This window comes from Anabrus simplex, chromosome 2, assembly GCF_040414725.1.
Source record: "Anabrus simplex isolate iqAnaSimp1 chromosome 2, ASM4041472v1, whole genome shotgun sequence".
NCBI lineage: Eukaryota > Metazoa > Arthropoda > Insecta > Orthoptera > Tettigoniidae > Anabrus > Anabrus simplex.
Window position 1 is genome coordinate 883773026 of NC_090266.1, and position 13309 is coordinate 883786334.

At 38.1% G+C, this 13309-nt stretch overlaps 1 protein-coding gene across 1 annotated transcript in view; it reads left to right on the forward strand.

Annotated features, from left to right (window-relative positions):
• The window catches only part of LOC136863722 (zinc finger protein 236), a 795935-nt gene that overhangs the window by 111456 nt on the left and 671170 nt on the right, over window positions 1-13309 (forward strand). The window contains exon 5 of the mRNA XM_068226059.1: window positions 330-458. Coding sequence (XP_068082160.1) covers window positions 330-458 — 129 coding nt within the window. The remainder of the gene's footprint in view (window positions 1-329; window positions 459-13309) is intronic.

Sequence of the window (13309 nt, forward strand, 5' to 3'; positions counted from 1 at the left end):
GTCATTAAAGTACTGTGTCGAACATAAGTCAGTACAAGGTAGCGATCCATATGTTACCATGTGAAATTCAGCCAAAAAAAGACATATCCTGCATTTTTTAAAAGTATCTCACTCGACAGTTTTTAAGGTGGTGGGTGTTCAGAGCATTGGGGAGGCAGCAGATAATTTGCTCACACTGCAAATCAGAACTAATTTGAAACATTTATTTTGGTATGTAGATGGTATTTGAACATATTTTGTATTAAATTAAATTACAAAAAATCACCAAGTAACCTGTATTTCAAATTGCAGTTTACAATATTACAATTAATCTCATGTGACTATTTCAGGGGCCGTTTATCTGTGATATTTGTTCGAAGGAATTCGATAAGTGGGTGCAGCTGAAGAGGCATGTCAAATGCCACTCTGATGACAAGCCATTCTTGTGCAGTGAATGCCCTGCATCTTTTAATGTTGAGGTATGTCAACGTGTGTGATTTATTAAGTATTTCAGTCTCATAGATTTTAAAATAATGGTGGAGTTTTATATGAAGATTATGAAAAATATTCTTCCAAATTTGTCCGAGTTAACTGTTTGTGTATATAAATCTCAATATCTCTCAAGTATTTTACCACATATGTTTTGAGCTATTCCTGTTTGTTCTTCTGACAAGAGGTTATTGACAGGAGTCAATCAATCAGTCATAAATGATCTGCATGTAGGACTGTTGCCCATGTGGCAGATTCCCTATCAGTTGTTTACCTAGTCTTTTCTTAAATGTTTTCAAAGGACTTTGAAATTTTTAAAGTTTCTAGTGATTATATGTGGCTACAATATACAGGCTCCTCTAAGATTGTATCTCAGTCACTGACTCAGCTTTAAATTTCATAGAGTAGATTTTGCAGCATGTTGAAAGAAACGCTGGTGGTAGAAAGCAAAGAATATAAAGAATGTAAGCAGTTGGGAATGTCGAGCATGTGACATTTCAGAGAGTTTTATAATATCACCTATATCCATACCTTGTTTGAAGTGTAGAGATGATGATATGAATTATTATTTTCTTCCAGGTGTTAAGTTTATTTCCTATATGGGAGATTGAGGAACATATTGATAGTCGCCCCCCTAATGTTCACCTGACAAGCGGACTCCTAACACTCCCCTAGCTCCCCTAGCTGCAGTTATCATATCACTACTCGTAGTCCTCCTCATACTGTCCCCTTGTCAAGGAAACACTCTCAGAAGTAAGAGAATGTTTGTAGCACTCAAATTCTACTTGTGCCTGTGCTGTACAGATATGAGTGATACCTTGTGGAAGTTGCAATCAGTTGTTTACCATTCATTACCAGGATGTACCGTGTATATTGGATGGTGTTATTTGTGTTCATCATCTCAGGATGTTGATGAAAATGTATAAGTTAAAAGAACATTAGTTTTCCCTTGTTTCATATATATATATATATATATATATATATATAGTTGAAAAGCAATTCTTATTTTTCAAATTGCCTCTTACATGAGCAACATTGGAAGAGTGAAATTCCACTTTGATTATCTGCTGTAAAATCCTTATGACTTGAAATTAAATTGAGATTCTAAATTATCTTTGATTTGGAAAATATTGTGTGTGCTGGATTAGCAGTAATCTCTCACTTGCACCTTCTGGTCTCGGTATTAGGGAAGGCATGTTTGAACAAATGAATACTAATATATATATTTGTGAAGTGCCAGGTACCCATTCAAGTGTACTATTACTGGATAAATAGTCTTTGTAATCTTATGTCTCTTTTCTAAGGCATCATGGCAAGGGTAATGAAGTAGCTACATGAGGAAAGATAGCAGGGGTGAGCTTATGAAGTGATTCATCATTATCAGTTTGCTCCTACTTATGAGGCACTCAACCAGTATTGTTTTAAGCCGTCATATGAATTCATTCTTAATTCCTGCAGTCATTTTGTAAACAGATAATTAAACACACTGTCAAATTTATCCAATAACATTTTCTTTTTTTACGTTAAAAATCTACTTGAGAAATAGTGTATTTTTGTCATTGAAACCATATAGCATGATGTTTTGCTGAGATATCTCCTGCTCCCAAGAAATCATGTATATTTGATGGATGAACTGTTCCACATCCAGCTTAATGTCCTTTTATTTGTAGGCCTAGGCTAACGCTTATTTCTCTAACTAACCTGATAGCTATAAATATAACTGCACAAGTTTAAAATAAAATTATGTGTAGTTTTATACATAGTCTGTACTACAAGAAAAAGTTGTTGAATTTATAGGCAGTATTAATGTTGTGCTTCAAGTAAGTGCTTGGGGCACCTCAATTATTGGGTCCAGCCAGAGTATAATTGAAAATTAAGTTGTTATTCATTGAAAATTTAGAGCCTTATTATTTAGTATTAAACTTAAATGAAGATGCTGTGCACTTCAAGTAACTGATTACTGATTTAAAATAATATTCTGATCAGGACCAAGAATCTATGTTGAACTGTACTTACTATGCTTATCTCTGTACTGGTGCATAAGAAATTAAAAATTTTCATAAAATATTTGTTATATTAAAAGTATTTCTTTTCAGTTTCAACTCAGTTAATTTATAACTGTTAGGTTCTTCAGTCTTTCAAAAGTAATTTATGAAGAAATAAAATACCTGAAAAACAAAACATAACAGATCATACCTGAAAAAGAAACAAATTAATTAAATTAGAATGACATGTTTCATTTTCATAATTAAATTCTAGCACTCCTAGGTGGACCAGTGAGGAGAGGAGAACCACATTGGGTACTACTTCATTAATATCAGTTTTAACATTCAAACAGTTATTGTAAGATTGGACACAGGTTTTATTATAAATGGTTTTACATTTATCAATAATATTAATCAATTCATAAGTTTAAAAAATCTATGATTTGATAGAAGCTGATGATCTTTCCAGAATGAAACATGTCATTGTAATTGAATTAAGTTATTTCTTTTTCAGGTATAATCTGTTATTATATATTTTCTTTTTCAGGTATTTTATTTATTCATAAGTCGGTGACAGACTGAAGAACCTAACAGTTATAAAAAAATGAAAGAGGAAAGGTACGTTCTCTTATTCAACAATTTTTCTAATTTTCTGGAGAAGACGTTCTTATACGAAGTAATTCACTTTGTGTTCAAAGTAGTTTAAGCGGATACCTCTAATCACATTGTGAGCTACGGTGCCATCAGCATATTATGTGCAGAAATAATTGATTTTTCTGATAGGAGTGTCCTTTCTGCTTTGAAGTTTGAAGACATTTTCCTTGGTAGTTTTATGAGAGTTCAAGCTCCATTCCTACACTCTCTAGGCCTAATATTTGGGAACGTATGTCCTATGAAAGCTTGGAATACAGTAATCTGACTGAAATTTGTTGACCTGTGGATACTCGAAATGTAAACAGATTAGCTGATGGGTTGTCAGTAGCAAGAATGACAAATGATACATATTACAGTCTCCTAGAATGCAGTTATTACAATATATGCTGTAAATAGAATTTAGGACTAAAATGCAGAGTTTGAATATTCCAACAAACCTATTCATAGCAATCAATAACAAATTGCTGAAGGAGGATAGATATTTTTCCTTGAAAGCTCACATTGACGAGCTGTCTAACTTCAAGAAACTCCTTACTAGGGAGGAAATGGATCAAATAAGTAAGATTGGAAGGTCTCTTGTGAAGTTATGCCAGTTCACACTCTTTGGTTATTTTGCACAAGGTATCAATCAATCAATTGATCAGTCAGTCAATCAGTCAATCATCTCTGCTCTGAAGTTAGGGCAGTTGCTGGATGGCAGATTTCCCATCAGTTGATTATCTTGTCTTTTGTTAAATTATTTCAAAGAAATTTAACATTTATTGAACATCTACCTTGGTAAATTATTTCAGTCCCTAATTCCTCTTCATATAAAGAAATATTTGCCCCAATTTGTCCCCTCAAATTCCAACATTATCTTCATATTATTATCTTTCCTACTTTTAAAACTCCATTTAAGCTTATTAGTTTACTAATGTCATTCCATGCCATCTCACAGCTTCGATGATACAGCTTAGTCGAGCAGCTCGTCTCCTTGTTCCCAAGTCTTCCAAGCCCAAAGTTTGCAACATTTCGTAACTACTCTTTTGTCAAAATCACCAGGAACAAATCGTGCTGCTTTCTTATGGATCTTTCCAGTTCTGGAATGAAGTATTCCTGGTGAACGTATCTTACAGTGGAATGATATTCTAATTGGGATCTTCCCCTGCCTCTTGTAGGAGGCAACTAAAAGTGTATGCTCCACAAGCAGGATGCACGCAACAAGATAAAGATGACTTTGAGGAAGAATTAGAGAGACAATTGAATGGACAAAATAACGTAGTAATAGGGGACTTGAATGCCCATGTAGGCATGGAAAGGAAGGGTTATGAAAACGTACTTGGAGTGGAAGGATGGGGAAATAGGAATAAGGAAGGAGAAAGACTACTGGATTTGTGCAAAAGAATTGGGATGATGGTCGGGAACTCATGGTTTAAAAAGAGAGAAAGCCATAAGATAATGTGCTATAGCAGTGACTGGTCTAGGAAATCCATTGTAGATTACATGATCTATGACTGGGAAATGAAGAGGAATGTTATAGATGTAAGGGTAATACCATCAGAGGCCCTAGATAGTGACCACAGACTACTGGTAATGAAACTGAGAACAATGATGGAAAGGAAGAGAACAGAGAAGCAAGAAGTATCAAAATATGAAAACTGAAGGAAAAGGAAACCAAGGAAGAATACCGGGAAAAAATAAGATTGAATGTACCAACAGATGATATAAAAACAGGAGAGGAGGAATGGGAAAGGTTCAAGAGGACACTAGTAAAAACTGCAGAGGAAGTTTGTGGGAGAACTAGTGCCAGAAAAAGATGCAAGGAGACCCCATGGTGGATTGACAGAGTCAAGCAGCAGTTAGAGAAGAATAAAGCTTTCAGAGTGTGGTTTCAACAGAGGACAACGGAGACAAGACAAGAATGTAAGACAAAAAAGGAAGAAGCTAAAAAGGTTGTAACAGAGGAGAAGAAAAAATGGATGGAAAAGTGGACAAACATGATGGAAGAGGATAGCAAAGGTAATAAAAAGGTACTGTATGGAATGGTCAAGAGAAAGAGGAAAGGCGTGAGGGAAGATGTTATAATGATAACCAAAAATTGAAATGGAGTGCAGGAAAGGAGTATTTTGAAGATTTACTAAACCCGGAAGGATGCACTGAGCAGGAAAGTAGAGGCAGGGAGGAAGTAAGAAATACGGAAGAAGAAAAGGAATTAACATGGGCAGAAGTGGAGCTAGCAGTGGACAAGATGAAAGAAGGGAAATCCCTAGGGTTAGATGAAGTGAGTATTGAGATGGTGAAGGCAGCAGGGGAGATAGGGAAACAGTGGCTTTATTGTGTGTTGAAAGTAGTATGGAAGGAAAGGAAGACCCCCTGAAGATTGGAAGAAGGGGGTAATCATACCCATTTTCAGGAAGGGGAATAGAAAAGAGGTTAAGAACTATAGGGGAGTCACATTGATATGCCACTGTACCAAGGTGTTTGAGAAGATTCTGGAGAATAGAATCAGAAAGAGGGTGGAAGAAAAGTTAAGAGAAGAGCAGTATGGTTTCAGATCAGGAAGGTCCACAGTGGACCTTATATTCACAGTAAGACAACTACAAGAACATCATTATGAATGGGGTAAGGATCTTGTGATAGCCTTCGTGGACTTTGAGAAAGCTTATAACCGTGTGTGTAGAAACAAGGTGTGGGAAGCCTTACAGAAAAAAGGTGTCGAGTAACAGACCGTAGAAAGAGTGAAGGAGATGTACAATGGGAGTGTCAGTTGTGTGAGGAGGAGAGAGAAGGGGCTGCTTTGAGCAAAAAGGTGGATTAAAACAAGGAAGTGCTCTGTCACCCTTGCTCTTCATAGTAACAATGGACGAGATAATGACAAAAGTGGCAAGGAAATTTGGAGAAGGAAAAATGAAAGTGATGATGTTTGCAGATGACCTGTTAGTCTGGGGAGAATAGGAAGAGGATATCCAGGAACAGTTAGATGCTTGGGTAGATGAGTTGGAACAATATGGAATGAAATTTAATGCCCAAAAGAGCGAGATAGTGATCACAACTAGAAAGAAGGAGAGATCTACGAGAGGGATAATTCTTGGAGGGGAACAGCTTAGGAAGGTAGAGTGTTTCAAGTACTTAGGAAGTATCATGGAGGAAAGTGGAAGAAATGATAAGGAAATAATCGAGCGTGGAAGACAAGCAGGAGCATTCCTGAAAAGTGTCAGAAGTCTGGTTTGGAGCAAGGATGTCCCTCAGAGAAGCAAAAGGGTGATATACAGGATGTACTATATACCTATGCAGCTGAGCCTTGGGTAATGAGGCAGAGAGCCGTTAATAGAATACAGGCAAGTGAAATGAAATTTTTGAGAAGCAGGATAGGAGTGACAAGATGGGATAAGATGAGAAATGAGAAGATTCAAGAGATAGTAAAAGAATAGCCACTACAGAATAGGATAGAGGCATCTAGACTTAGATGGTATGGACACATGAAGAGAATGACGGAGAGAAGGATACCGAGGAGGATGAACGAAATGAAGATAACAGATAAACAACCAAGTGGAAGACCAAGAGACAGGTGATTAAAAGGAGTGGAAGAGTGTGTACAGAGAAGAGAAGAGGAGAGGAGAGGACTGGGCAAGAGTGACTAGGGAGAAGTGGTGGAAAGACAAGAGGAGATGGAGAGGCTTATGTTCCAAGCAGACCCGGCTAACAGCTGGAAACTGCAGATGATGATGATGATGATGATGATGCAGGGAACACCATGGGTCGCTTTTACTTGCGCGTAGTACCACTACGTTAGGTACACAATATGTTTGTGATTAGTAGCAACAATGTGCTTCCGGCTGAGTTTTGCAGTACCTGTGATTACCACTATATGAGCGACACCATGCTTCTGCCTTGCCTATGATTAGTGCCCACTATGTGAGGAACACCACAGGATAGTATGAGTCCCTGTGGTTAGTACAATTATGTGAGGAACACCATAGGTTTGCGTTGCCTGCAAATTGTGCCGCAGTGTGAGCAACACCATAGGTCTGTATTAGATGTGCATGTTTCATTGCCTGTGAGCATTACCATAATGTGTGGAATACTGCGAGTATTGCTACTTTTGATTAGTACTGCAACATGACAAATACCATGGATCTACTTTCCTAGCAATAAGTACCATTATGAGGGGTCGATGACCTAGATTTTGGACCCTTATAAACTACAAGAATCATCGATTCCGTATTGTGCTTTAGAAACAATCCCTTTGTCAGTAATACTATTGTTTGACGCGAGTTTCTGGGAATGTGGGGAATTGAGAGTCGAATCCACTGATAGTTTTAAATTCATATCCATCCATTCATTCTTCGTCCTCACGTTTTGAATTCTGGTCAGTGGAGGATTTTGTACTTTTAAATTGACATTACATTTCGTCTCATTTTGTACCATTAGGGGCCAATGACCTAGATGTTAGGTCCCTTTAAACAACAAGCTTCATCATCATCATCTAATTGGGATCTTACCAGTGGCTTATATGGTCTAGACATTTAATAAATTGCATATTTAATTGCTGGCAAATTTCATAAGGTAAGAAATAATCATGCAACGTCAAGTGAAACTGTATCTAGTCATTATATTTTGTCATATTTTGTAACCAAAAATGGCTGAGGTAACCTGTGGTTTTTGGGTAAAGTAAAGGAAGCAATTGTAAAAATGGAACAATTCAGTTTTTAAATTTTCTTACTGCAAAAAGCCATACAGTTATATCTTTAGGATGTGTAGATACTAGTGTTGGGTCGCTCAGGAGCGGGTCGTTACTGATGAACGACTCTTTCTGTGGAGCGACTCCCCGCTCGCTCCTTTCAAGGGAGCGGACCGTTCAAACATAACACTCGCTCATACTGAGAGCGTCGAGGGAGAGTGAAGAGAATTTACCTCGACTTTCAACCAGCTCATCCCCCAAACTCGCTCCGCTCCTCGCCATGCCGCTCTTCACTCTCTAACTCCCGCTCCTTCGACACGTACACGTAACCAGACTGTGTTTACTGCCGCTTTTGAAACTACGTCCTTTGGCAACACACTGCGTCTGTCCGAACTCGCTATTCAACATTTGTTTCGTGCCAGTAAATTATCACTTTAAATGGAATGAAGTAGTGTTTAATACGGTAAACTAATGCGGCTGCATTCCTTATTCTTAGGCATATAAAACTAGAAGCTAAAGTTTATGTACAAACTATTTACACAAAGCACATCACCCGAAATACGTCACTCACTTAAATTAGAACTTAAAAATAAAATTTGCGACACTCGCTTTCCTACTGCTGCTCAATTATAGTCTGTCCTGCTTTTGAAAAAATTCTTTCACAAGGCGTTGAAGTAGCGACTACACACAAACGCTTCAATGCCAGTTTATGGAGAGAAGGGTACACATGTTCTCTTTCTCACCACGAAACAAGTGGATTTCCTTTCAGAGGCAACAATGCCTCTTGAAGGAATTTATCCACTTGAATTATCGCAGCTGATTTTGGTTATGGACTCCGGACAAAACTCGAAACTTTAGCTGTGAAGGCAACCTACACAGTGGACCCCTTTTCAGAGAGGGCAATAGGAGAAACATCATCTGAGCTAACGGGAAGTTGGTGACTTTCACAGAAGCGGACAAGTCCTTGTTTGCAGAAGTTATAACAACTCTTATCCGTGAAACCATGTAATTTAAAGCGTGGATCTACTGTTGTTGCCTCTGAAAATGTCATTCTCTTCGATATTTCTAAACCTTACTGTGAGAGCTTCCAGTATCTTTTGAGCCATCTCCTGCACCTCCATACACATTGCAGAGTTATTTACAAACTGGGTACACCATTGTTTAAGTGACTGGCTCAACAGAATCATTTTAGAAGCTGTCACTTATTTCTCACTGCTCATCTCCTCAGTGATCGGTTGAAAGCTCTGAGCACTTCACAAACTTGCTTAATCTTTTGGATGTCATCGCTAGTTAGCTGCGGCAGATCAGGTTAGTTTAAGGCAATTGTTGAAATTAGAGCTCGTTGGACCTCAATAATCCTCTCGAGCAAAACGAAGGTGAAATTCCACCTTGTTACCACACCTTGTTTAATACTCACAACTGGTTCACCCATCTGCTCCTGCATTTTTTGCAGTTTGCCTTCAGCTTGTGAGCTGCGTTTGAAATAGTCCACAATTTTTTTCACTTTCGCAGTGATGTCTTTAACACAGTGGAGTCCACACTTCGCAACCAAATTTAAATTATGGGCAAAACATGGGATATGCCTCCAGGCTGTCTGATGTATTGCAGCCACAATAGTTCCAGCGTTATTGCTAACAATACACACGATTTTAGTCTCCACTTTCCACTCACGAAAACTCTTGAGTTCTTCAGCCAAGTTTTGAGAAGTGTGCTTCTCGTCGTACTTGAAACATTCCAGTAGAAGAGATACCAACTCGACTCCTTTGGTGAAATGAGCCATCACGGACAAGTAGGAATCGTTCATAGATGTCCAACCAACAGTAGTTAATGTCACATAGATTGCGGACTCCAATTGTTCTTTGACAAATTCTTTCGCCATATTATACAATTGTGGAAGAATTACTTGTGATGGAGATGCAGAATGGCAAGTAATTTTCCACAATTGTCTCCAAAACGAAATAATCAATTTCTCTATTCCTTTTGTTGGAAATAGGTCGGTGCATGTAGGAAATAATGGACATCCAACCCGAATTCCGGTACGGCATTTCGCTTTGCTCAAGTGTAACACAGGCTGATGCTGGTGTGACTGCACAATCATCCTCATTAGAAGTTGCAATCGGAGCCACTCCTGACCTGTAATCATCTGAAATTTCTTCTCAAGAGGGAAGAGCGGGAGTAAGCCGTTCTGTAGATAACGACATAGTAGGTTGTAAATTTCGAACGTGGTGCGAGAGATTGAACGTACTGCCACTTTTATACGAAATCTGTTTTGAGCAAAAATTGCACTTTGCTTTCCCATCGCCTAAATCTTTAAAAACTTCCAAATGTCACTATTTTTCTTTTGCCTTAAAGCCATGATTCCCACTGAACACTAGACAAAACTGACCATAGACCAATTTCGACAAACTCCAGTTCCCAATAGATCAGATGAATAAAAAGGAAAAAAGAAGATAATGTTGTCTACTCAAAATTTTGACGCATTTGTTTTTGCTTTCCCATCGCCTAAATCTTTAAAAACTTCCAAATGTCACTCTTTTTCTTTTGCCTTAAAGCCATGATTCCCACTGAACACTGTAGACAAAACTGACCATAGACCAATTTCGACAAACTCCAGTTCCCAATAGATCAGATGAATAAAAAGGAAAAAAGAAGATAATGTTGTCTACTCAAAATTTTGACGCATTTGTTTTAGTATAAAATAATTAAATAAAGACAGGAATTTGGCGTGTTATGGAAGTGATCACATTCTGCTTAAGAGAAATGACAAATTTTCTCAATGTACACTGGAATAATGGGATTTTATTTTTTAATGAATGGTTTACGGGTTGAGTTGGTCATAATGTCTTTATGGCAGGGGCAGGTATATTGAGACTGACATGTCTAGTTAACAGATGTTGATACCCTGTCTAATGTGTTTCTCACAATTTTTCGGGTTTCCAAGAAAGATATTCTTCGAGAAGAACCGTATTGCAATGCTATCTATTGGCTATTTGATAAACTACATCCTAAACACGGTTTGTAGTAAGGGGTGTTGGTGAAGAAGGGTGCAAAAGAGATTGTTTGCCGTCGTTATTTTTAAAATATTTAACAGGAAAAAATATTCGTTGCAAGGACATACATCAGAATGTATTTCTTAATAATATAGATTTTCAACCATTTCCTTCCTTTCCTTCTCACAGTGTCATTGGCAGCAGTGGCACAGACGCACACATCTTTGAATGAAAGAAGGAAGAGCGATACAATGCTTGGAGCGTGTCGAAGGAGCGAATGAATGTGGCATGTGGGGTGGGGGTGGAAGAGGCTAGGCTCTTCGAGCCATGCGATGCTTGGAGCAAACCGCTCCTTCAAACGACTCCCCGGAGCTGACTCCATCTGGAGAGCGCGCTCCTTTCTTTGAATGACTCCGACCCATCTCTAGTAGATACAATTTGAGGAACTTGATCAAGGCATTTTTTAATAATATAAAAATTAACTGGTTGATCTTAAGAAATGTTTCAAGGGGTGTTAAAAGATTCATAAAGATACTGAGTAGAAAAAGATGGTGGTGGAGTTGAAGTACATGATTTGTACAGAGGTATAGACTAATGTTGATTGAATTTCAGAGGAGGTGGAGGAGACAACTGGCACGGTATTTGTTTTGCTTCAGAAAAACAAGTTTTAAGGTTAGGATAAAGGTTCTAATTTGCATACAAATTTGTATTTTTTATTTTTCTATTCCACCATTTCAATACAATTGATTTTGTGTTGTTAGAAGTTCACATTGCTACAACACTACATGTAAAGGTTGTTTGACGGTTGGTGTGGTGCTGAAGGATGGCCCAGTGATATATGGCTAGATATGGTAGTAAAATCAGTGGAAATAGAAGTTTATGTGGAGGTAGCATTAGAAAATGGATTCAGGGATGAAGTATCTTCCAAAATAGCAAGAGGATTTGATGCAGACCAGTTATGGTAAGGATTGAAAGATACTTCTGATATATCAGATAGATGTGGAGAAAAATTATATATGAAAAATATGCTGTGGCAAAATTTTCAAATTGAATACCAAGTTGAGAAAGGAAACAAGATAAAATATAAATTTAAGAACAATAAGTGGATGAGTCCGCTACTATACTGTTAAGGGTGGGTGGGTGCTCTCTATCATACAGTAATGAAATACTGGAGCTCAGCTACCGTACGTTGGCTGAACATATCATTCACTATCTTAGCTAACACACTTTCAGTAAAAAAGATAGCTAGTGATGGTGCTTTACTACCACACAGTAGTTGCTATACAGCAGCTCAGTTATCATACTATATGGTGAATACATATACATAGGATTGATATCATGCCATGATGCTGTACTAGACTAGTATGTAATAGACAAGTACAATACCAGTGCAGCATTAATACTCGTATATAGACGCAGGATGATGTTGCAACTCAGTATCTTACAAAATGTTACAATATATCAATAATCTGAGACAGCAGAGTGCATGAAGGAGATGCACAGGGTAATACGAGGGACCCAAGGAACAAGGCTGTGGGTAGGGAGAAAAAATTATACAGTAGGCATGAAAGGAAATGTGTACACAAAAAAATTTGTATTATAATTATCAGTATTCAAATCAGGATATTTTCTCATAAAAAGGAAGGATCCAGCTAAGTAAGAACCTTTGAATAATCTTGTGTAAAATGCTACATTTTTAAAGCTTTGGAACTACCAGTATAACATAGGATGATTATGAACTGAATCAATACTGATCTGCATTTAGGGCAGTCGCCCAGGTGGCAGATTCCCTATCTGTTGTTTTCCTAGCATTTTCCTAAATGATTTCAAAGAAATTGGAAATTTATTGAACGTCTCCCTTGGTAAGTTATTCCTATCCCTAACTCCCCTTCCTATAATTGAATATTTGCCCCAATTTGTCCTCTTGAATTCCAACTTTATTTTCATATTGTGATCTTTCCTACTTTTATAAACGCCACTCAAACTTAATCGTCTACCAATGTCATTCCACGCCATCTCTCCGCTGACAGCTCGGAACATACTACTTAGTCGAGCAGCTCTTCTTCTTTCTCTCAATTCCTCCCAACTCAAACTGTGCAGCATTTTTGTACTGCTACTCTTTTGTCGGAAATCGCCCAGAAAAAATCGAGCTGCTTTTCTTTGGATTTTTTTCCAGTTCTTGAATCAGGTAATCCTGGTGAGGGTCCCATACACTGGAACCATACTCTAGTTGGGGGTCTTACCAGAGACTTATATGCCCTCTCCTTTAAATGCTTACTACAACGCCTAAACACCCTCATAACCATGTGCAGAGATCTGTACCCTTTATTTGCAATCCCATTCATGTGATTACCCCAATAAAGATCTTTCCGCCGGGCTGAGTGGCTCAGACGGTTAAGGCGCTGGCCTTCTGACACCAATGTGGCAAGTTCGATCCTGGCTCAGTCCGGTGGTATTTGAAGGTGCTCAAATACGTCAGCCTCGTGTCGGTAGATTTACTGGCACATAAAAGAACTCCCGCGGGACTAAATTCCGGCACCTCGGCGTCTCCT